This window comes from Macaca thibetana, chromosome 14 (assembly GCF_024542745.1).
Source record: "Macaca thibetana thibetana isolate TM-01 chromosome 14, ASM2454274v1, whole genome shotgun sequence".
Taxonomy (NCBI): Eukaryota; Metazoa; Chordata; class Mammalia; order Primates; family Cercopithecidae; genus Macaca; species Macaca thibetana.
Genome location: NC_065591.1, coordinates 31,569,090 through 31,594,341, shown reverse-complemented (window position 1 = coordinate 31,594,341; position 25,252 = coordinate 31,569,090). Strand labels below are relative to the sequence as shown.

The following is a 25,252-nucleotide window of genomic DNA, read 5'->3' as shown; positions in this document are numbered from 1 at the left end:
TCTAAATTACCTATGTTCTTTTTTTTTTTTTTTTTTTTTTTTGGAGACAGAGTCTCACTCTGTTGCTCAGGCTGGAGTGCAGTGGCGCAATCTCAGCTCACTGCAACCTCTGCCTCCTGGGTTCAAGTGACTCCTGCTTCAGCCTCCCAAGTAGCTGGGACTACAGGCACCCACCACCATGCCTGGCTAATTTTTTTTGTATTTTTAGTAGAGACGGGGTTTCACCATTTTAGCCAGGATGGTCTTGATCTCCTGACCTCGTGATCCACCCGCCTCGGCCTCCTAAAGTGCTGGGATTACAGGCGTGAGCCACCAAAATTACCTATTTTCTAAACAAACTGACTCTGAGTTTTGTATCTATACAATGGTATGTGGCTTCCATTTTCTTCTGAGTTCTCTTCCATGTCCTCAGTCCCCTCCTGCTTCCAGTGTCGAGTGTGTCCTGTGACTTGAGCTCCTTCCTCATGCCGGGCCCTGTCCTTCTCTCCCCACGCCCTCTGCAGGTGCCCCTCCCAGGGTACATCGAGGCCTACCCCCGATCACGGTACCCGCAGAGCTCTCCCTCCAGGCTTCCTCGCCAGTACAGCCAGCCAGTCAACCTGCACCCCAGCCTGGAGCAGGCCCCGGCACCCTCCGCAGCAGCCTCGCAGCAGAGCCTGGCAGAAAATGACCCATCAGACGCTCCCCTGACCAACATCTCCACTGCGGCCCTCGTGAAGGCCATCCGGGAGGAGGTGGCCAAGCTGGCCAAAAAACAGACAGATATGTTTGAGTTCCAGGTCTAATGCCTTAGCCCATGGGACTCTGGACTTCTGAACTCTGAGGACACAGCCTTTGGGTTTCCCATGCCTACATGTTAGGACTTGAGACATAGCAATGGGTGAGTCTTTCTCACCCTCCGTTTCTGAAAAGGTGAACTATGGGGCTTCTGGGAACAAGAAACTCTTGAACGACTAGATTCTTGGCTCATCCAACGGACTGTGGGTCAAGAAGTCCCTGCTTGGGGCCTTATGTTTGGTAATCTCTCACGTCAAATGTTTGAACTGTGGCCGTATTCCCTATGGAAGCTTAGTCATGAGAGGCACTAGCTAATCTACAGATTCCTATCCAATGCCACATTTTAATCAATCACCGGAAGCGGGAGAACGTAGCTCTTATCTTCGGTGACCTCTGCATGTTAACTCTGTTTCTGCGTTAAAGGCAATGCAGGAGTGTGGATTAAGCACCAGACTGTATTCTCAGTCAGCCATGACCGTGAGCATTAAAATCAGTTTGTAAGGGAGACACTGACTCCAGCCAAGAAACCTGAGCCCCTTTTTTTTAGGTTCATATTCAAAGTCAAATGAACTGGATGAAAGTCAGTACCAATGACTGTGCCTATAAATAGGCCTGACTCTTTGTTTCCCTCATCCATTAAACAAAGGCCAAGAAAGAGAGAAGATGAGAGGGAATGGTGGATTTGTGTTGACAGATTTTTTAAAAGGTGTTGCCATTTTGGAAATAAAAGTCCCCTACAAGTTAGGATCTAACGGAAGGAGAATCGGTGCTAAGAGCTTTTAGGATCCTACAAAAGAAATACGGTTATTTGTGGAGGTTTTTCTTTGCCCTGCTTTGAAGGTGGCCTGAGATGGAGCTTCTTTTTTTCTTGGGATAATAAATACATCAACTTTTACAAGAAAATCTCTGTCTCTTCAACAATGATGTCCAGTGTGTGCTGCTGAGTGGTACAAAGGGAAATAGTACTTGATTCCTGTTAGAAACAGGAGTGGTAGAACCACAGTCTTCCCAGGCCACAGCCTCTGTTTATAGAAGCTTCTGAATGTAGAAAAGCTGTTGAATTTCATTTAAATGTAAATAACCTTTTAAAAAGCATATGGAGTTAGCCAGTTCCCCCTAGTTAATGGACATAGGAAGACGTTTGCTGAAATGGCAGGGTGGCCACCTTGTGACCATGACGTTGCAAGTCACCCTCCCTGGCATGGCGAGTTGGCTTCCCGAGCTCTGGGTAGAGGACATCGCCTCACAGCACTGAGGCACCAGCCGCCGCCTACCCATCAATGCAAGCAAAACAGTTACTGACTTTGTATACCTGGGAGATTGGAGACTCTGGTTCCCTCGCCAAGTGTGACAACCTGTGCAGTGTTGGGGGCTTACTTGGTGTGTGTTGGAGAATGAGGTCCTGTCCTGCTTTCACCCATGACCCATCTAGCTTCAGCTGTATCCATTTTCTTCTGAGCCCATCTTTCCATTGTCCTCACGAGTTTCTTTGGTCTTTACTGAAAGAAGATGGTAGAAATTTAAAAGTTGAGAGAAGACTAGAAATGGAACTGATTAGAAGGGGAGGTTCAAACTGTCAATGCAGAGACTTTTCAAAGAAGTTGTTTTTATTTTCCAATGGCAAAAAATTGCCCTTTCTGGAATGTTCAGAGACGATGTGTCATGGAACCTTCAAACAAGTCTCTTGTTCGGATGATAATAGGTAGTGTCCTTTTAGTATGCTGGTTGATCTTTCATAGTGTTAGTGTTTTGTTACTTAAAAAGGAAATCAGCTATAAATAAAATGTATTTTTGTAATTCCCGTGTGTATATATGGTATATTTCTATCAATGGCCAGTTGTTGTAGTCCAAAACCTAAATCAGTTTGCAAAACACTGTGGACAGTGTGAGATTTTATTGACAGGTTAACATAATGCCTACGTCTATCTACATAGGCATTCAATGCACTTGAATGAACAAAGAGCCAAAGAAACTCAGCCTTTTCATGCAAATGGTATGAGTCTGATAAAATCAGCTACATTGTCCTGCTTTATCAATAATATTTCATTAGTGCAATGATATCAACCAGTACTTTGTCTATTTGGTAAATGCCTGGAAATACTGTATGTGAAAATGACGTTTCAAGACCTTACTGTAATTGAAATATATGTAAATGTTTCAGAAGACAGTGTCTGAAATTTGGATGTTTCAATGACTTACAGAGACTGAGTCTACAGTTTGCAGAGCTATGGCTCCAGAGTGCTAAGAGGATGGAGTCACAAATCACTGTGGTCTTTTACAGAGCCCCAGGAAATACTGAGTGAGTCAACTGAGATGACCAAAAAGATAGCATGCTAAATCAGCTATACTCTTAAACTAGACACCAGGGGTTTAACAAGTAGTATTAATAGATGAGAGGAAAACCTTAAGTTGGAAAGAAATCAGTCTGTTCACGTTTTCCCACTCATGGGGAGACAGAGCCACCTGGTCAGATTTTCTGTGACTGAGAGAGATGTGGTCCTTTCCCTGAAGAATCTCCTAACCCCACAGAGGTGACAGATACCTGGACAGCTGACTCTAAGAGATGGGCAAAAGTGCCTCAAAGAATTGAAATAGGGTTCCCAGAGAGCCCCGAGGAGGCAGCAATGAACAAACACCGTGTTCATCAGAACCCTCTAGACAGTCGCAGAAGCCACAGAGGACCTTGGTTGACCTCGGAGGAGGAAGCAGAAGTACCAAGAAGGGAAGTGACCAGCCCAATGATTCAGTCCCAACCTGCTGGTTCACCAGCCCGCTTGCTTTCCATCTCACCATGTGGCCTGCAGGCTTGTCAGTAACACATTTCTTCAACTGTGCCTAGAGGTTTAAAAAAAAGATAAGGGTCATATGAAGAACTCCATAATGTTCTTGCCAAGAAAAAAGATGATTGAGTATATAACGAACTTCAGATATAGTGTATAGAGGATGATGCATTTGTGGCATAATAAACAGTTTTCAGTGCTGGTTTTGATATGAGTTTTCTGCATTCATGAAAAAGAAATGCATTTTGGCTTTTTCCAGAGAGTTCCATCAAGGAAATGGAGACCTCACCTGCTGTTCTAGACTGTGGGGGTGCATTCCTGTCTGAGCACCAAGGATCCCAACAGGCAGGCAGGGAGGCCCTTGACTTTGTGTCACTGTGAGGCAGCAGAGTCCATGCTCTGCATCAGGGGAGGGGACCCAGTGGTGCAGTAAAAGTCCATTGTGTGGCGTGAGACCTATGATCTGAGGCTTGTGCATAATGAGACGGCAGCTGTTACCTGCAGAACAAGGAGTTTCCTCTTTCAGGGTAGATTATGTAAGAATCAATTCCCTGGTCCCGGGAGAAGTTTTATTGTGAGTTTGTTAATTTAAGAACTCAGCAGAAGGGCATGTAATGTCTGAGTAATCTTGATGGAAGAAAGGAAATAGTTAGATCTGTGATTAAAATGCACACATACACACATACATACACACACACACACACACACACACACACACACCCCTTTGGAGAGAGAATGTAGAATGGAGGAGGTGAGGAATTTAACTAATAGAAATGCTTTTTCTAACAGGCAGAAATTAGAGAAATGGATCAAAAGATTTAAACATTGATTACATATAAACGAGTTTTTTTTTTCCTACATAGCACACAGGTGCTCAACGTTTAATGAATAACATAACAGATACTGTCTTAAAAGTCTGAAAACAGGATTTGTACTTAATCCTAAATTCCTCCTATCACACACCAGAAAATAATTTGGATTTTATTTACAAACTACATCCAAGTACTCTTAAGGAAAGAGTGTCATTTAGCTTGGAGTAGGGACTGACTGGGGGTCTAAGTGTTGGAAATTAAATTCTGCCATTCAGTCCAACCTCAAATGTGTTCCAGGCAAGGAGCTTTGCAAGGACTAGAAATCCATTCACACTTGGTCAAGTGCAGGTGTTGGCTGAAAGAATAGAGGGACATTTCACAAACAGAACAGGGCTCCCCTACAGGAAAGGGATGGAGACAGCTACCCTTGCCTTTACTCTCACGTTCTCTGTCCTCATGGACTTTCTTCTCTGTTTCCCTCTGCCTATCTGCCTGGTTCTCTTGCTTCTTCTGGCCAACCAGCTTTCTCATTAGTGCATATGTAGCTGAAAAATCCACTCCAGAACCCACTCCGCAAAACCTTTCCTTTTCAGTACCCACCACTCTGACTAGCATCTCTGTGACCCCTAAGGCAAACTTTTGAGGATCTGATTGGTTTAGTTCATCTGCCTATGGGTGAGCCACCCCGGGGTCAGGTGCCTGTCCAATCAGCTGTTACCAAGGAGGCAGGGTCATGTCATTTAAGCATGGCCCCGTGGACTGACCCTTTCAGCAGGGACTTTTACTGGGGGTTGGTACCCAGAAGAAGGAGCGTGAGTGGGCAAGACCTCCGAAAAGAACCTACTACACACTGGAACTGACTAGTACTCCTGGGATGCCATGCCACGCAGCAGCCAGCACTCGGAGAACAGTCCCCTGGATGCTACCACAGAGAGAAAAAGGGGCATCTTCACTTGCACATCAGGTGAGGGTGCACATACTTGAAACTCTGCTAGACTGGCCAGAGCTGCCCCAGCCACTTCTCACCCCACCACCAGTTATTGATACAGCCGCTGGGTCTAAGAAGCAATTTCTGACCAAGGCCCAGTTAGCACAATGTCTTGCTCAGCAGACAATAAATACTTGTAAATTGAATTGCATGATCTTAGCTCAGGTGCTATTAAGGTGGCTCATGGCCACACACTTGCATGGATGAGAAAACCAATGAGCCCCTCAACAGAGTCTTTTGAAACAAAATTGGTTTCAAGTGAAACTTAAGTTATTTTGACCTTCTGAATATAAGTTAGTGTCCTGAGAATTGAAAGACCTCTTGATTTCTTAGGTGAACGGTTACAGAATCCTAGCCTGTGGTAAATGCTAAAATGTAAGGTGTTTCTGAAAAGGAATATGTAGGAAATATAATTGTGCCACAAACACATGACTTTAGAAGATATGCAGTTGCTCTGACTCTGCAGGTTTTAAAAAAATGGGAAGTTTGTGATGTGGCAGAATCTGTCTCCACTGGTCAAACCATACTTCAGTGAGAGCCATTATAAATGAAATCTAAAAATTGATCATTTTCATTCTCTGACCTTGGTCAGACTTTTGCAAATTATGGAGAGAGGCCATCAACATATTTTACATAAATTAACTGTGGCCTCATCTTATTTCTCCTCATTTCTTCCTTATGCTTAAACACACACCTATCTCACACACAAACTGAGTAGAGAAAAGATTTGTACCAAACAGGATCAGAGGCATATCAATGGACTGGAAATTGTGAAAAAGGTATAAATATCCTAGACCTTGATCAACTCACTTTAAACTGGTCTCTGATTCCTCATCTGTCAAATGGGTATAAGACCCTCTGTACTTCCCATGGTGATTTTGAGCAGCATGTGCATAATGTATCTGAAAACAGTTTGACAAGCACTTGAAGGCATTTTTACTAAATTATTAGTTTTGTAATTCAGTTTTATCCAGGAAAATACTTTATCTCCTCCGATCTGCTGAATTAATTTATATAGTCACATGTTCCATGACACAACGTTTTACCAAGGAAAAATGAAGAAATTCCTAAATTTGAAATAGCCCACAAGATCTAGCGTCATCTGGAGTTGCTGTTATTGTCGTTGTTGTCTATGATTTGGAGGATATGTAAGTACTCGTACATGTGCTTTAACTCTGGGTGAAAAATCCCGACCAGTGAGTCTTTAAAACCGTATTAGACACATTGGGCAAAGTACTGAGCAGAAGCTTTGAATGTAGCTGTTGTTATTTTAATGCTTTGCTTTCTAATGAACTTTGTATGTCCTTAGCCTCTGCCGGGAACAGAGTGTTCATATGCTGTTAGAATTTTTTATTGTAAAATAAAATGACAAAGGCTTTCATACCCCAAAACCTGTCTGTTTCTCATTCTACCTCCTCCAGATGGTGAGATGGAATCCCTTTCACAAGCCAGCCACAAAACAGTGCCTGTTGGGGGTTGCTAAAGAACCATTCCAGTCCTGGAGGACCCAGTGTGATCTCAGGAGCCATCCCAGCTTGGGTGATGAGCTCAGGGGCCAAAAAAAATGCTCACCCCTGGCCATCCACAGGCCCCAGAGAAGCAGTTTCAGCCTACCCATGACTTAGCAGCTAAAGAAAGATGTATTCCTGGGGCCAATGGGACCCAAGGCAGAAGAAGCCAGTGTCCACTTAGGTGCCCTTCTCAGAGCATAAAGAAGTCTCATCCAGGTCAGTGGCTCCCAAGGAGTCCAAGAATAACAGTGGTATGGGACACCAGCTCCCAAGACCACCCATCTGTACCACCCCATGTGAGTCCCAGCAGTCCTGATGCCTGCCTTATGTTCAGCCCTATCCAGAGAACATATGTGGTACCGTCTGCTTTGCCCTCTGGCTATTGGACAGGAGAGACCATCGACCCAGGAGCCACAAGCTCACAGGCTGACCAGCCACAAAAATGTGGCTCAGCACATGGGCTAGGCTAACTGGATTCTCTCTCTAGGAAATACCAGGAAACAGAGTCTGTTATCAGTAGAGGCTGAAATTGGGTGGTCAAGACTCAGAGAAGCCATGATGGGCCATATTCAAAGCAAAGTTCTAAGAAGGCAGAATATTGAGTAAGAAGTGGCCTTGAGGCCAAGGGGCTTTCAAAGGTAAGAAAGCCTGTCTCTTGTAATGAAAACAGACAAACCAACCAATTTCTGAGGCGTCCCTGTGCCCTGGTGGTCAGTCACAACCCTGGGGCTTTTATGGATCCACTGAGCTTGGGCAGCAACATGGCGCTGCTTCTCACTGAAGCCTAATTTGCTCCAATTCTCTGCATGTACCTAGAAAGTACTTAAGAGACTGGAGGAGCAATTTTTTCACTCCACCCTCGGCTTCTCTGTAAAGAGGGCTCAAATATGCACAAACGACATTCCCAAAGCCACTGTCTTGCTACAGTGGGAAATAAACTTGGAGCCCCTACAAAATGCTTTTTGTGAGGCTCACCATGGGGTGAAGGCCATTGCAAAGAATAGTACAAGTAAGTCCAAGAACTGATGGATTCCCTACTCTTCCCTTTTTTTCCTTCCTTCTGGACCCTGGTTGCTCCTGGCTTTCAAGGCAAATGAAATAATCAAGTAAAAGGAAGTGGTGGTGCCTACGTCAGTACCAGGAGTAGGAGGCAGACACAGGCGCAGAAAGCTGGAAAAGGCATATGGCAAACCCAGCTTCGCCTTGCTGAGTCTCCATCATAAATAGGAGAACATACTTCTTCCCAAGGACATTCTGTAGACTTCCAAGTAAATGTCATGCATCCAACTCATGAGCTCTGCTGGCCACTAGAAACCAGAAAGAACGTGCCTACGAAGGAGTGTGGAACCAATTAATGGAAACATCATTGAGGGTCAACTGCTGGTAAAATGTACATGGATGAGTAGTAGGTGCTACAGACTGCATATTTGTGTCACCCCCACTCCCCAGTTCATGTCTTATAATGTAATCCCCAATGTGAAGGTATGTGGAGGTGGGGCCTTTGGGAGGTGATTATGTCATGAACCTTCATTCATGAGATTAGTGCTGTTATATGTAATAAAGGCCCCAGAGACCCCCTCATCTCTTCTGCCATCTATGAACCAGGAAGTGGGCCCTCACAGACACCAAATCTGCTGGTACCTTGAATTTGGACTTCCCAGATTAGAACTGTGAGAAATAAGTTACCATCCAGTTTACGGTATTTTGTTTAGCAGCCTGAACAGACTGAGACAGTAGAAAACAATTGCTTTGATTCTTTCTATAACCACTTGGAAGAATGGTTATGATCAACACTGGTTTGCATAGTTTGGCACTTCATTTTTAACAACATTTCAGTGTTAATATTTGCACATGCACAAACTCGCATTTGGGGAGAGGCCATCGGACTCATTGGAATTCAAATAAAGTCTCATAAGCATAACAGTTTCACCACCAACCTGTCCTCCAAGCCCCCAGACTCCAATGAGCCTACACTCAACATATATGAGAGCTTGCTTTTTACTCTGGTGCCCACTTCCTCACTCAGCTCCTTGGTCTTGGTGTGGGAGGCCTTTGGGAGACCTACAGGGCCTGTGGGAGCCACACCCCTTGAGGCTGTATCCACAGGATGTCAACAGAACCTAATGAAAAATCAGGCAACCACCAGATGCCTTGCCTAGGGAACCTTTGGGAACAGCTGGCTTTGGGGCACGGGATCTACCAATAGGCTGGATGTTGCACTGGATTTCTCATGGTTTATCCTACTCTGCTGGGATTGGGAGACAAAGCCAGGGGCTGGTTGCATGCCCCTTGGGATGTCCATTTTCTAGGTCAGGTTTTAGCAGCATCAAGAGAGGGTCTGGACAGTCTTAAGACTGGGAAAACAAAGGACCAGATTGCCTGAGTTGCTTCATGTATTAATGTTCGGAGGCTTTGGGAACTAGAAGTTTGCTTCTCTGTGAGATTTTATCCCTAAAACTGGTTGGTCCTGAACCCACTTTTGTGTGCCACAGTGACCAACTCCTTTAGAATGGGTCCAGGTAAAAGAGAACCAAAGGCTAAGACCAGAAACCAGATGCCACAACTGAGCAGGCATTAGCCCTGGAGAAGGGGGCATGCATATCTGGGTATGGTTTTATCCTGTTTTATTTTATTTCCATAGGTTTTTAGGGAACAGGTGGTATTTGATTATGTAAGTTCTTCAGTGGTGATTTGTGAGATTTTGGTGCATCTGTCACCCCAGCAGTATACACTGAAACCAATTTGTAGCCTTTTATCCCTCACCTGCTTCCTGCCCTTTCCTCATGAGTCCCCAAAGTCTATTGTATCATCCTTATGCCTTTGCATTCTCATAGCTTAGCGCCCACTTATGAGTGAGAATATACAATGTTTGGTTTTTCATTCCTGAGTTACTTAGAATAATAGTCTCCAATCCCATCTTGGTTGCTGCAAATGCCATTAATTCATTGCTTTTTATGGCTGAGTAGTATTCCATTGTACATATATACCACAATTTCTTTATCCACTCGTTGATTGATGGGCATTTGGGCTAGTTCCATATTTTTGTAGTTACGAATTGTGCTGCTATAAACATGTGTGCAAGTATCTTTTTCGTATAATGACTTCTTTTCCTCTGGGTAGATATTCCTACTGGGATACCCAGTAGTGGATCAAATGGTAGTTCTACTCTTAGGTCTTTAAAGAATCTCCAGACTGTTTTCCATAGTGGTTGTACTAGTTTACATTCCTACCAGCAGTGTAAAAGTGTTCCCTTGTCACCACATCCATGCCAACATCTATTTTATTTATTTTTTGACAATGGTCATTCTTGAGGGAGTAAGGTGGTAATCACAGTGTGATTTTGATTTGCATTTCTGTGATTAGTTATGTTGAGCATTTTTTCATATGTTTGATGGCCATTTGTATATCTTCTTTTGAGAATTGTCTATTCATGTTCTTAGCCCACTTTTTGATGGGATTGTTGTTTATTTCTTGCTAGTTTGTTGGAGTTCCTTGTAGATTCTGGATATTAGTCCTTTATCGGATGTATAGGTTGTAAAGATTTTCCCCCACTCTATGGGCTGTTGTCTGTTTACTCTGCTGACAGTTCCTTTTGCTGTGCAAAAGCTCTTTAGTTTAATTAAGTCCCAACTATTTATCTTTGTTTTTGTTGCACTTCCTTTTGGGTTCTTGGTCATGAAACCTTTGCCTAAGCCAATGTCTAGAAGGGGTTTTCCAATGTTATCTTCTAGAATTTTTATAGCTTTAGGTCTTAGATTTAAGTCCTTGATCCATCTGGAGTTGATTTTTGTGCAAGGTGAGACATGAGGATCCAGTTTCATTCTCCTACATGTGGCTTGCCAATTATCCCAGCACCATTTGTTGAATAGGGTGTCCCTTTCCCACTTTTTTTTTTTGTTTGCTTTGTTGAAGATCAGTTGTCTGTGAGTATTTGGATTTATTTCTTGGTTCTCTATTCTGTTCCACTGGTCTATGTGCCTATTTTTACACCAGTACCATGCTGTTTTGGTGACTGTGGCTTTATAATATAGTTTGAAGTCAGGTAATGTGAAGCCTCCAGATTTGTTCTTTTTCTTGCTTTGGCTAGGTTGGCTCTTTTCGGTTCCATGTGAATTTTAGGACTGTTTTTTCTAGTTCTGTGAAGAATGATGGTATTTTGATGGGAATTGCATTGAATTTGTAGATTACTTTTGACTATATAATTATTTTCACAATATTAATTCTACCCATCCATGAGCATGACATGTGTTTCCATTTGTTTGTGTCTATGATTTCTTTTAGCAGTGTTTTGTAGTTGTCCTCATAGAGGTCTTCCACCTCCTTGGTTAGATATATTCCTAAGTATTGTACTTTATCGTAGTGTATTGTATTGTATTGTATTGTATTGTATTGTATTGTATTGGTAAAGAAAGAAAAGGCTATTGTAAAAAATGTTGAGTTCTTTATTTGATTCTTAGCTTGATCACTGTTGGTGTATAGCAGAGCTACTGATTTGTGTACATTAACTTTGTATCCTGAAACTTTGCCGAATTCATTAATCAGTTCTAGGAGCTTTTTGGAGGAGTTTTTAGGGTTTTCTAGGTATACAATCATACCATCAGTAAACAGCAACAGTTTGACTTCCTTTTTAGTGATTTAAGATGCCCTTTATTTTTTTCTCTTGCCTGATTGCTCTGGCTAGGACTTCCAGCACTACGTTGAATAGAAGTGGTGAGAGTGGGCATCCTTGTCTTGTTGGGAATGCTTTCTCAGAGGGAATGCTTTCAACTTTTCCTGATTCAGTATTATGTTGGCTGTGGGTTTGTGATAGATGGCTTTTATTACATTGAGGTGTGTCCCTTGTATGCCGATTTGGCTGAGAGTTATAATCATAAAAGCAATGCTGGATTTTGTCAAATGCTTTTTCTGTGTCTATTGAGATGATCATGTGATTTTTGTTTTTAATTCTGTTAATGTGGTATATCATATTTATTGACTTGCATATGTTAAACTATCCCTACATCCCTAGTATGAAACCCACTTGATGATGGTGTATTATCTTTTTGATAATGCTGTTGGATTTGGTTAGCTAGTATTTTGGTGAGGATTCTTGCATCTACGTTCAACAGGAATATTGGTCTGTAATTTTCTTTTTTTGTTATGTCCTGGCCCGGTTTTGGTGTTAGGGTGATACTAGCTTCATAGAATATTTAGGGAGGATTCCTCTTTATCTTGTGGAATAGTGTCAATAGGAATGGTACCAATTCTTCTTTGAATGTCTGGTTTCAGCTGTGAATCCTTCTGGTCCTGGACTTTTTCTGTTGTTGTTTTTTTTGTTTTGTTTTGTTTTGTTTTTACCATTTCATTTTCACTATTTGTTATGGGTCTCTTCAGGGTTTCCAGTTCTTCCTGATTTAAGCTAAGAGAGTTGTATCTTTCCAGGAATTTATGTATCTCCTCTAGGTTTTATAGTTTATGTGCATAAAGGTGTTCATAGTAGCCTTGAATGATCTTTTGTATTTCTGTGGTGTTGGTTGTAATATCTCCCATTTTGTTTCTAATTGAGCTTATTTGGATCTTCTCTCTTCTTGGTTAATCTTGCTAATGGTCTATCAATTTTATTTATCTTTTCAAAGAACCAGCTTTTCATTTCATTTATCTTTTGTATTATTTTTCTTTTTTCAATTTCATTTAGTTCTGCTCTAATCTTTGTTATTTCTTTTCCCCTGCTGTATTTGGGTTTGGATTGTTCTTGTTTCTCCAATTCTGTGAGGTGTGACCTTAGATAGACTATTTGTGCTCTTTCAGACTTTTTGATGTAGGCATTTAATGCTATGAAGTTTCCTCTTAGCACCACTTTTGCTGTATCTCAAAGGTTTTGATAGGTTGTGTCACTATTATCATTCAGTTCAAAGAATTTTTTAATTTCCATCTTGATTTCACCATTGACCCAACAATCATTCAAGAGCAGGTTATTTAATTTCCATGTATGTATGGTTTTGAGGATTCCATATGGAGTTGATTTCCCATTTTATTCCACTGCGGTCTGAGAGAGTACTTGATATAATTTCAGTTTTCTTAAATTTATTGAGATTTGTTTTGTGACCTATCATATGGTCTATCTTGGAGAACATTCCATGCCCTGATGAACAGAATGTGTATTCTGCAGTTGTTGGGTAGAATGTTCTTAAATATTTGTCAAGTCCGTTTGTTCCAGGGTATAGTTTAAATCCATTGTTTCTTTGTTGACATTCTGTCTTGAAGACCTGTCTAGTGCTGTCAGTGGAATATTGAAGTCCCCCAGTATTATTGTGTTGCTGTCTATCTCATTTCTTAGGTCCAGTAGTAATTGTTTTATAAATTTGGGAGCTCTAGTGTTAGGTGCATATATATTTAGGATTGTGGTATTTTCCTGTTGGACAAAGCCTTTTATCATATATAATACCCTGCTTTGTCTTTTTAAACTGCTGTTGCTTTAAAGTTTGTTTTGTCTGATATAAGAATAGCTACCCCTGCTCGCTTTTGGTGTCCATTTGTATGGAATGTCTTTTTCCACCTCTACCTTAGGTTTATGTGAGTCCTTATGTGTTAGGTGAGTCTCTTGAAGGCAGCAGATACTTGGTTGGTGAATTCTTGTCCATTCTGCAATTCTGTGTCTTCTAAGTGGGGCATTTAGGCCATTTGCCTTCAACATTAGTATTGAAATGTGAGGCACTATTCCATTCATCGTGCTATTTATTGCCTGTATACCTTGGGTTTAAAAAAAAAAAAAAATTATAGGTCCTGTGAGATTTATGCTTTAAAGAGGTTCTGTTTTGATATGTTTCCAGGATTTGTTTCAATATTTAGAGCTCCTTTTAGCAGTTCTTGTAGTGCTGGTTTGGTAGTGGCAAGTTCTCTTAGCATTTATTTGTCTGAAAAAGACTGTATCTTTCCTTCATTTATGAAGCTTACTTTCACTGGATACAAAATTCTTGGCTGTTTAAGGAGGCTGAAGATAGGGCCCCAATCCCTTCTAGCTTGCAGGGTTTCTGCTGAAAAATCTGCTGTTAATCTGACAGGTTTTCCTTTATAGGTTACCTGGTGCTTTTGCCTCACAGCTCTTAAGATTCTTTCCTTCATCTTTAGATAACCTGAGGACAATGTGCCTAGGTGATGATCTTTTAGCAGTAAATTTCCCAGGTGTTCTTTGAGCTGCTTGTATTTAGATGTCTAGGTCTCTAGCAAGGCTGGGGAAGTTTTCCTCAATTATTCCCCCAAATATGTTTTCCAAACTTTTAGATTTCTCTTCTTCCTTAGGATGCCAATTATTCTTAGGTTTGGTCATTTAACATAATCCCAAACTTCTTGGAGGCTTTGTTCATGTTTTAATTATTTTTTCTTTGTCTTTGTTGGATTGGGTTAAATCATAAACCTTGCCTTTGAGTCTGAAGTTCGTTCCTCTGCTTGTTCAATTCTATTGCTGAGATTTTCCAGTACATTTTGCATTTCTCTAAGTGTGTCCTTTATTTCCTGAAGTTGTGATTTTTTTTTTTAATGCTGTCTATTTCACTGAAGATTTCTTCCTTCATATCTTGTATCTTTTTTTGATTTCCTTAAATTGGACTTCACCTTTCTCTGGTGGCTCCTTGATTAGTTTAATAATTAACCTTCTAAATTCTTTTTTTAGGTAAATCAGGGATTTCTTCTTGATTTGGATTCATTGCTGGTGAGCTAGTGTGACTTTTTGGGGGTGTTAAAGAACCTTGTTTTGTCATGTTACCAGTGTTTTTTTCCTGGTTCCTTCTCATTTGGGTAGGCTATGTCAGAGGGAAGATCTGGGGCTCAAGGCTGCCGTGCAGATTCTTTTGTCCCATGGGGTGTTCCCTTGATGTGGTACTCTCCCCTTCTTCCTAGAGTTGTGGCTTCCTGAGAGCTGAACTCAGTAGTGATTATTATTTCTCTTCAGGATCTAGCCACCCAGCAGGGCTACCAGACCCCCAGCTGGTACTGGGAGGTGTTTGCACAGAATCCTGTGATGTGAACCATCTTCAGGTCTCTCCACTATGGATACCAGCATCTGTTCCAGTGGAGGTGGCAGGGTGGTGAAATGGACTCTGTGAGGGTTCTTAGCTTTGGTAGTTTAATGCACTAGTTTTGTGCTGGTTGGCCTCCTCCCAGGAAGTGGCATTTTCAAGAGAGCATCAGCTGTGGTAGTACAGGGAGGATCAAGCAGTGGGCAGGGCCCTAGAACTCCTAAGAGAATATGACCTTTCTCTTCAGCTACCAGGGTGAGTAGGGAAGGACCATCAGGTAAGGGCAGGGCTAGGCATGTCTGAGCTCAGACTCGCTGTAGGTGGGGCTTGCTGCCACTGCTGTGGGAGATGGAGGTGTGGTTCGCATGTCGATGGAGTTATGCTCCCAGGAGGATTATGGCTACCTCTGCTGTGTCAGGCAGGTTGTTAGGGAAGTGGGGGAAAGCCAGCATTACAGGTCTCACCCAGCTCCCACGTAACCCAAAAGGCCAGTCTCACTCCCACTGTGCCCTCCCCCAACAGCACCAGATTTGTTTCTAGGCAGTGGATGAGCAGGGCTGAGAACTTGCTCCAGGCTACCAGCCTCCCAGCTGAGAAAACAAGACCAGCTTTCATGCCTCCTCACCTGTGGAGTCTACACACCAGATTCACACCCTCTTCCAAGTTTTGGCCAGGAGACCTCGTGTTTGGTTGGAATTGTTACAGAGTTCAGCTGGAGGTTTCCTTCTCTCTGTGGTCTTTTCCCAGTTCCTCCGGCAGCCCTCCCCAATGACCCATGTGAGACAAGTCAGAAATGGCTTCCTTAGGGACCCAGAGAGCCCACAGGGCTTTTCCTGCTGCTTTCTCTACCCCTGTATTTCTGCTCAGCTCTCTAAACTAACTCAGCTCCACGTAAGGTTAAATGTTTCTCCTGTGATCTAGACCTTCAGGTTCCCCAGTGAGGATGTGGGTTCGGGTGATTCCTGTCAGGAATTCCTGTCAGGCCTCTGAGCCCAAGCCAAGCCATCACATCCCCTGTGACTTGCACGGATATACGCCTAGATGGCCTGAAGTAACTGAAGAATCACAAAAGAAGTGCAAATGCCCTGCCTCGCCTTAACCGATGACATTCCACCACAGAAGAAGTGAAAATGGCCAGTCCTTGCCTTAAGCGATGACATTACCTTGTGAAGTTCCTTTTCCTGACTCATCCTGGCTCAAAAAGCTCCCCCACTGAGCACCTTGTAACCCCTACTCCTGCCCGGCCAGAGAACAACCCCCCTTTGACTGTAATTTTCCTTTACCTACCCAAATCCTGTAAAACGGCCCCACCCTTATCTCCCTTCGCTGACTCTCTTTTCGGACTCAGCCCGCCTGCACCCAGGTGAAATAAACAGCCATGTTGCTCACACAAAGCCTGTTTGGTGGTCTCTTCACACGGAAGCGCGTGACATTTTGGTGCCGTGACTCGGATCAGGGGACCTCCCTTGGGAGATCAATCTCCTGTCCTCCTGCTCTTTGCTCTGTGAGAAAGATCCACCTATGACCTCTGGTCCTCAGACCAACCAGCCCAAGGAACATCTCATCAATTTTAAATCGGGTAAGCAGCCCCTTTTTTACTCTCTTCTTCAACCTCTCTCACTATCTCTCAACCTCTTTCTCCTTTCAATCTTGGCACCACCCTCCAATCTCTCCCTTCTCTTAATTTCAATTCATTTTCTGGCAGAGACAAAGGAGACACGTTTTATCCGTGGACCCAAAACGCTGACGCTGGTCACGGACTGGGGAAGGCAGCCTTCGCTTGGTGTTTAATCATTGCAGAGACGCCTCTCTGATTACTCACCCACGTTTCAGAGGTGTCTGACCACGCTGCAGGGACACCTGCCTTGGTCCTTCACCCTAAGCGGCAAGTCCCGCTTTTCTGGGGGAGGGGCAAGCACCCCAACCCCTACCCTCCCTGTCTCTACCCCTTCTCTGCTTTTCTGGGGGAGGGGCAAGCACCCCGACCCCACCCCTTCTCTCCCTGTTTCTACCCCTTCTCTGCTTTTCTAGGGGAGGGGCAAGAACCCCGACCTCTTATTTTGCGCCCCCTATTTTTGCGCCCCCTCTTATTTTTGTGTCCTGGCCTCTTTTTGCGCCCCCTCTTATTTTTGCACCCCAATACCTTATTTCTGCTCCCCGACCCCTTTCCTGCTTTTATGGAGGGCAAGAACCCCCAAACTCCTTCTCTGTTTCTACTCTCTCTTTTCTCTGGGCTTGCCTCCTTCACCATGGGCAACCCTCCACCCTCCATTCTTCCTTCTCCGTAGCCTGTGTTCTCAAGAACTTAAAACCTCTTCAACTCACACCTGTTCTAAAACCTAAATGCCTTATTTTCTTCTACAATGCTGCTTGACCCCAATACAAACTTGACAGTAGTTCCAAATAGCCAGAAAACAGCACTGTCAATTTTTCCATCCTACAAGACTTAAATAATTCTTGTCGTAAAATGGGCAAACGGTCTGAGGTGCCTGACGTCCAGGCATTCTTTTACACATCGGTCCCTCCCTAGTCTCTGTTCCCAATGCAACTCGTCCCAAATCTTCCTTCTTTCTCAGTCCCAACCCCAAGCGTCATTGAGTTTTTCCAGTCTTCCTTTTCTACAGACCCATCTGACCTCTCCCCTCCTCACCAGGCTGAGCTAGGTCCCAATTTTCCTCAGCCTCCACTCCCCTACCCAATAATCCTTTTATCGCCTCCCCTCCTCACACCCAGTCTGGCTTACAGTTTCATTCTGCAACTAGCCCTCCCCCACCTGTCCAGTGATTTCCTCTTAAAAAAGTGGCTAGAGCTAAAGGCATAGTCAAGGTTAATGCTCCTTTTTCTTTATCCGACCTCTCCCAAATCAGTTAGTGTTTAGGCTCTTTTTCATCAAATATGAAAAACCCAGCCCAGTTCATGGCCTGTTCAGCAGCAACTCTGAGATGCATTTCAGCCCTAGACCCTGAAAGGTCAGAAGGCCATCTTATTCTTAATATGCATTTTATTTTATTACCCAATCTGCTCCCGACATTAAATAAAGCTCCAAAAATTAAATTCCGGCCCTCAAACCCCACAACAGGACTTAATGAATGTTGCCTTCAAGGTACACAATAATAGAAAAAGGCAGCCAAGTAGCAACTTATTTCTGAGTTGCAATTCCTTGCCTCCACTGTGAGACAAACACCAGCCACATCTCCAGCACACAACTCCAAACGCCTGAACCGCAGCTGCCAGGGGTTCCTCCAGAACCTCCTCCCCCAGGAGCTTGCTACAAGTGCCGGAAATCTGGCCACTAGGCCAAGGAATGCCCGCAGCCCGGGATTCCTCCAAAGCCATGTCCCATCTGTGCGGGACCCCACTAGAAATCAGACTGTCCAACTCGCCCAGCAGCCACTCCCAGAGCCCCTGGAGCTCTGGCCCAACACTCTCCGACTGACTCCTTCCCAGACCTTCTTGGCTTAGCGGCTGAAGACTGACGCTGCCCCATCGCCTCGGAAGCCTCCTGGACTATCACAGACGCTTTGGGTAACTCTCACAGTGGAGGGTAAGTCCGTCCCCTTCTTAATCAATACGGAGGCTACCCACTCCACATTACCTTCTTTTCAAAGGCCTGTTTCCCTTGCCTCCACAACTGTTGTGGGTATTGACGGTCAGGCTTCTAAACCTCTTAAAACTCCCTACTCTGATGCCAACTTGGACAACACTCCTTTATGCACTCCTTTTTAGTTATCCCCACCTGCCCAGTTCCCTTATTAGGCCGAGATATTTTAACCAAATTATCTGCTTCCCTGACTATTCCTGGACTACAGCCACATCTCGTTGCCGCCCCTCTCCCCAACCCAAAGCCTCCTTTGCATCTTCCCCTCGTATCCCCCCACCTTAACCCATAAGTATAGGATACCTCTACTTCCTCCTTGGCAACTGATCATGCACCCCTTACCATCTCATTAAAACCTAATCACCCTTACCCCACTCAACGCCAATATCCCATCCCGCAGCACGTGTTAAAAGGATTAAAGCCTGTTATCACTCACCTGCTACAGCATGGCCTTTTAAAACCTATAAACTCTCCTTACAATTCCCCCATTTTACCTGTCCAAAAACCAGACAAGGCTTACAGGTTAGTTCAAGATCTGTGCCTTGTCAACCAAATTGTCTTGCCTATCCACCCCGTAGTGCCAAACCCATATACTCTCCTATCCTCAATACCTCTCTCCACAACCCATTATTCTGTTCTGGATCTCAAACATACTTTCTTTACTATCTCTTTACACCCTTCATCCCAGCCTCTCTTCGCTTTCACTTGGACTGACCCTGACACCCATCAGGCTCAGCAAATTACCTAGGCTGTCCTGCCACAAGGCTTCACAGACAGCCCCCATTACTTCAGTCAAGCCCAAATTTCTTCCTCATCTGTTACCTATCTCGGCATAATTCTCATAAATACACACTTACTCTCCCTGCTGATCGTGTCCGGCTAATCTCCCAAACCCCAATCCCTTCTACAAAACAACTCCTTTTATTCCTAGGCATGGTTAGTGCGGTCAGAATTCTTACACAAGAGCCGGGGCTGCATCCTGTAGCCTTTCTGTCCAAACAACTTGACCTTACTGTTTTAGCCTAGCCCTCATGTCTGCGTGCAGCGGCTGCTGCTGCTTTAATACTGTTAGAGGCCCTAAAAATCACAAACTATGCTCAACTCTCTAAAGTTCTCATAACTTCCAAAATCTATTTTCTTCCCCCAACCATTGCTCAAGACAACGCTTATGCTGATAAGTTAGCTAAAAAAACAGCTAGCATTCCAACTTCTATCCCTCACGGCAGTTTTCCTCCTTCACATCGGCCACTCCCACCTACTCCCCGCTGAAACTTCCACCTATCAATCTCTTCCCACACAAGGCAAATAGTTCTTAGACCAAGGAAAATCTCTCCTTCCAGCTTCACAGGCCCATTCTATTCTGTCGTCATTTCATAACATTTTCCATCTAGGTGACAAGCTGCTAGTCCACCTCTTAGAACCTCTCATTTTCTTTCCATCATGGAAATCTATCCTCAAGGAGATCACTTCTCAGTGTTCCATCTGCTATTCTACTACCCCTCAGGGATTATTCAGGCCCCCTCCCTTTCCTACACATCAAGCTGGAGGTTTTGCCCCCTTCCCAGGATGGGCAAATTGACTTTACTCACATGCCTCCAGTCAGGAAACTAAAATACCTCTTAGTCTAGGTAGACACTTTCAATGGATAAATAGAGGCCTTTCCCACAGGGTCTGAGAAGGCCACCGCGGTCATTTCTTCCCTTCTATCAGACATAATTCCTCAGTTTGGCCTTCCTACCTGTATACAGTCTGGTAATGGACCAGCCTTTAATAGTCAAATGACCTGAGCAGTTTCTCAGGCTCTTAGTATTCAGTGAAACCTTTATATCTTTTACTGTCCTCAATCTTCAGGAAAGGTAGAATGGACTAAGGGTCTTTTAAAAACACACCTCACCAAGCTCAGTCACCAACTTAAAAAGGACTCAACAATGCTTTTGCCACTTTCCTTTCTCAGAATTCAGGCCTGTCCTCGGAGTGCTACAGGTTCCAGCCCATTTGAGTTCCTGTGTGGACACTCCTTTTTATTAGGTCCCAGTCTCATTCCAGACACCAGACCAGCTTGGACTGCACCCCAAAAACTATCATCCCTACTGTCTTCTGTCTAGCCATACTCCTATTCACCATTCTCAACTACTCATAAATGCCCTGCTCGTGTTTACACTGCCAGTTTACACTGTTTCTCCAAGCCATCACAGCTGATATCTCCTAGTTCTATCCCAAACCGCCACTCTAAATTCCGTCTTAAAGTAAATAAGTAATCTTTGCTGGTGAGGCTATGCTGAGCCTCCTTAAGCACTCTCTAATTAGATGTCCTAGGTCCTCCCAATTCTTAGTCCTTCAGTGCCTGTTTTTTCTCCTTCTCTTACCTTGTGTCTTCCGTTTAGTTTTTCAATTCATACAAAACCGCATCCAGGCCATCACCAATCATCAAATACGACAAAGGTTTCTTCTAACGACCCCACAATATCACCCCTTACCACAAAATCTTCCTTCAGCTTAATCTCTCCCACTCTAGGTTCCCACGCCGCCCCTAACCCCGCTTGAAGCAGGCCTGAGAAACATCGCCCATTCTCTCTCCATACCACCCCCCAAAGCTTTTTGCCACCCCAACACTTCAACACTATTTTTCTGATTAATATAAGAAGGCAGGAATGTCAGGCCTCTGAGCCCAAGCCAAGCCATCGCATCCCCTGTGACTTGCACGTATATACGCCCAGATGGCCTGAAGTAATGCCAGATGGCCTGAAGAATCACAAAAGAAGTGCAAATGCCCTGCCTCGCCTTAACCGATGACATTCCACCACAGAAGAAGTGAAAATGGCCAGTCCTTGCCTTAAGCGATATTACTTTGTGAAATTCCTTTTCCTGGCTCATCCTGGCTCAAAAAGCTCCCCCACTGAGCACCTTGTAACCCCTACTCCTGCCCGCCGGAGAACAACCCCCCTTTGACTGTAATTTTCCTTTACCTACCCAAATCCTATAAAACGGCCCCACCCTTATCTCCCTTTGCTGACTCTCTTTTCAGACTCAGCCCACCTGCACCCAGGTGAAATAAACAGCCATGTTTCTCACACAAAGCCTGTTCGGTGGTCTCTTCACACGGACGCGCATGACAATTCCCCTTTCCCACTGTCACAGCTTGGGCACTCACAGTATTTGGGCTGTCTCCCAGGTGCTGCAGGAGCAATCCACTTCCTTCAGAGGGTCTATGGATTCGCTCGGCATTCCTGGTATATTCCTGCAGTAGTTCTGGAGCAAAAGTTAATGATGCGAGTCTCCACATGCTGCTCCGTTTGTCCAAGCTGGAGCTTCAAGTTAGTCCTGCCTTCTATCTGCCATCTTCCTTCTGAAAAAAAAAAAAAAAAAAAAAAATAGCTGGTTTTATCCTGTTAATCATTAATCTTTCATTTAACTGGAACTATCTAGGAAACACTGATCAAACCTTCCCCATAGCCATCCCTTCAGTCCTTCATAGGTTGAGGAGACGTTTCCTGAGCACCAGCTGTGTTTCCGACACTGTGCCAGGAGACAGGGACTCAGTGAATGGGACACAGCCCCTGCCCCTCACAAAGCTCACCGTCAAGAAAGATCGATCCTTGAGACACAAAGCCCAACCTATTAAGGGCTCACCATTCATTCGGTGCCATTTCTTCCTCATAAAAGCCAAATGAAAACTGACACCCACTTCCTTCTGGAAGGGTTTAAGTCTAGAAAAGGACAGGCTCTACTGGTGCATCTTCCAATTATGGGACACAGTTTTCCTTCCCAATTATCTTTAACCAATTATTAAGATGTCCACAGTATCCCCAGGGGGAAGACAGAAAACTGCCAATGCGAAGAAGCAACAAGCATCACAAACCCAAATTTCAGAGCTGTCACCACCAAATGAAATCAGGAGCCCAAGTGTAAGGAAGAAATAACCAATTTGCAAACTATACGTGCAATCCAAATGAAAATTCAGGAACCATGTAGTTTATGAATGAAATCACAGTACACTGAACACTCTCATTTTGAATTGCTTGTATCAATAAAGTACCATTCAGAATGTACAAGATTATTAATGTATGGGTTTTGGTTTTTATCCATCCTCTCAAATACAGTGCTCTATGGAGCAAATCTAAATAGGCAAACCAAGCAGAGCTTTGCAGTGATACCATTCTTTGCTGCCTTAGTCTGACACTGACATTGTGTTGGGTTTTTCTTGCCACATTTGCATATAAAATAAAGCACATCGTCTCACTGGTAATTCGCCTTCCAAGGTGTAAGCAGATATTTGTGTTCATAGTTTGTCTTTTCCCTTAATACTACTTTCTCCATTCCTCATAAGGAAAAGATTTTACCAAGTGTTTACAATATTCTCAGAATATTAGACATCGCCACGTGACGAAGTGATGTATCTTGCTGTTTTTGAAGTGATAGAATCCCAGACTGTGAGTTGAAAGGGAATTTAGTGAAGATTCTGTCCTTCACACTCCAGTCATCACAGGATAAACCTCATGACCTCTGTACATAATGTTACTCCCCTAGGCAGAGATTAAGCAGAACTAGAGCTTCAGAAAATCTGATAGTCAAAATGAGAGGAAGTAGAGCAGAGAGAGGAGAAGATCAGGGAAAGAGAGAGAGCTTTTGAATACAATTTATAGAGAAAAAGAAAAAGGCACTATAGTTACCCTGGGATGGGGGCTGGGGGGTTACAAGTTTATTGTGCTTTTGTAATGCTTTATAGTTTAGGATTCTTTTCATTTTTAATTACATATAGGATAACAGGGCACTACAATCTTTTCAGTTTGGGGCCTGATAAGGTTTTACTGTAGCTCTGAATCTGTCATGACCACTGTTATTACACTTTAAAGGGATCCCAATCTCAGGATTTGGCATCATCCAGGCCTAGGTTGGAACCTTGCCTTTACCACATTCTAGCTGTGTTACTTTGGGCAATGCATGTCCCCTCTCTGAGCCTTATCTGTGAAATGTGCAGTCAGTGAAGTGACAGTGGAAGGGGAAGGAGAGAGCACGCCATTCACAGCTGCATGGCACTCAACAAGTATGATGAATTATTGTTATTTATGGAGCCTCTGTTTGAATACTTGTAGCAGGGAGAACTCACTTTCTCACCAGAGCCGATGCATCACCCATTGGTCACCCAGAAGGAGTGACTCCTGTACTCAGCCTCATCCGACTCACCTGCTGTGGACAACCTCCCCTTTTTTTTTTTTTTTTTTTTTTTTTTTTTTTTTGAGACAGAGCCTTGCTCTATCCCCCAGGCTGGAGTGCAGTGGCGCAATCTCGGCTCACTGTAAGCTCCGCCTCCTGGGTTCACACCATTCTCCTGCCTCAGCCTCCCGAGTAGCTGGGACTACAGGCACCCGCCACCACGCCCGGCTAATTTTTTGTATTTTTTTAGTAGAGACAGGGTTTCACCGTGTTAGCCAGGATGGTCTCGATCTCCTGACCTTGTGATCCACCTGCCTCGGCCTGCCAAAGTGCTGGGATTACAGGTGTGAGCCACCGCGCCTGGCCAACCTCCCTTTTCAACAGCCTCCAGCACAGACAGTGAGCTCAGGACACCTAAGGAGGGATGAATGGTGCTGTGAAAGGAAGAGCCCTTTATCACCTGGTCATGATGAGACAAGTCCGAACCAGCTGGAGCTGGCTGTCCTGCAGCTTCCTCATGCTCTTTTGGTTACAGCCTCATCAGGCCTGGGAATCATTCTGAGCAACCAGCTCACCCCGGTTATAATACCCTGGTCCCAGCGACCCTGTAAAAGATCTGGACTTGGTGCATTTAAAGATCTGGCAGCAAGAACAGTCAGCTCTGTAAGAGTGGCATGGTACTCTGGCTGGGCACGGTGGCTCACACCTGTAATCCCAACACTTTGGGAGGCCAAGGCAGGAGGATCACTTGAGGCCAGTAGTTCAAGACCAACCTGGGCAGCATAGTGAGATCCTGTCTCTACAAGAAAAAAATTAAAACAGCCAGGCATGGTGGTGTGTGCCTGTAGTCCTGGCTACTCAGAAGGGAGGATCACTTGAGCCCAGGAGTTTGAGGCTACAGTGAGCTATGATAGCATCACTGCACTCTAGTCTGGGTCATGGAACAAGACTGTATCAAAAAAAAAAAAAAAAAAAATGACATGGAACTCACTCCTAGAATCATATGGTAAGCTCATGGAAAATAAGATTCTATTTGGGGAAAATCCCTAAGTCTCCTCCTGTACCAGCTCAGGGACAGTGTTGTTAAAGTGATTTCATCACATTTGCCTGTGATGAAATCAGGAGAGAACTTGCCCATCCCCACTCTGGAGTCCATACCCTTGGCAATTATGACATTTGCCCACACAGACATTCTCCATATCAGCTGGCTGCGGTGGGCTAAAGGACAACAGGGAAAATATAATAGTTTGAAGCCAGTCACTGAAGAAAAGAGCCAAGGGTTTAAGACCTCAGGCTTTGGAGTGGCTCAGCCACATCCTAGCTAGATGCCTCTCGACGCCTCTATAAAATGGGGGCTGGGGCCATTTTCCTCATGGGTTGGGATGTAGATATTGAGGAGATGCTGTATGTAGGGTACCGAGCCCAGGGCTTGGCACTTGGTGATTCCTCAGTAGCTGACAGTTGCTAGCTGGCAGGGCTTGGGAGAAGCTCCAAGGGTGTCTCTAACACCCGTACTGGACTCTTCTATGCTCAGACACCACCACACCTTTTCCAGCGCTGTAACTGGCCCATTAGAATGGTTGCATTAAACAGACTATAAAATGACATCAGTCCCTGAAATGCACCTAAACTAAACTA

General features: G+C 44.1%; 2 protein-coding genes across 2 annotated transcripts in view; one reads left to right on the top strand and one right to left on the bottom strand.

Annotated features, from left to right (window-relative positions):
• KIAA1549L (KIAA1549 like) overlaps nucleotides 1–6,748 on the top strand; it is a 290,296-nt gene extending 283,548 nt beyond the window's left edge. The window contains 1 exon segment of the mRNA XM_050758756.1: nucleotides 504–6,748. Within this exon segment, the coding sequence (XP_050614713.1) occupies nucleotides 504–785 (282 nt within the window). The 3' untranslated portion in view covers nucleotides 786–6,748.
• The window catches only part of CSTF3 (cleavage stimulation factor subunit 3), a 710,177-nt gene that overhangs the window by 571,261 nt on the left and 113,664 nt on the right, over nucleotides 1–25,252 (bottom strand). The window lies entirely within an intron of this gene.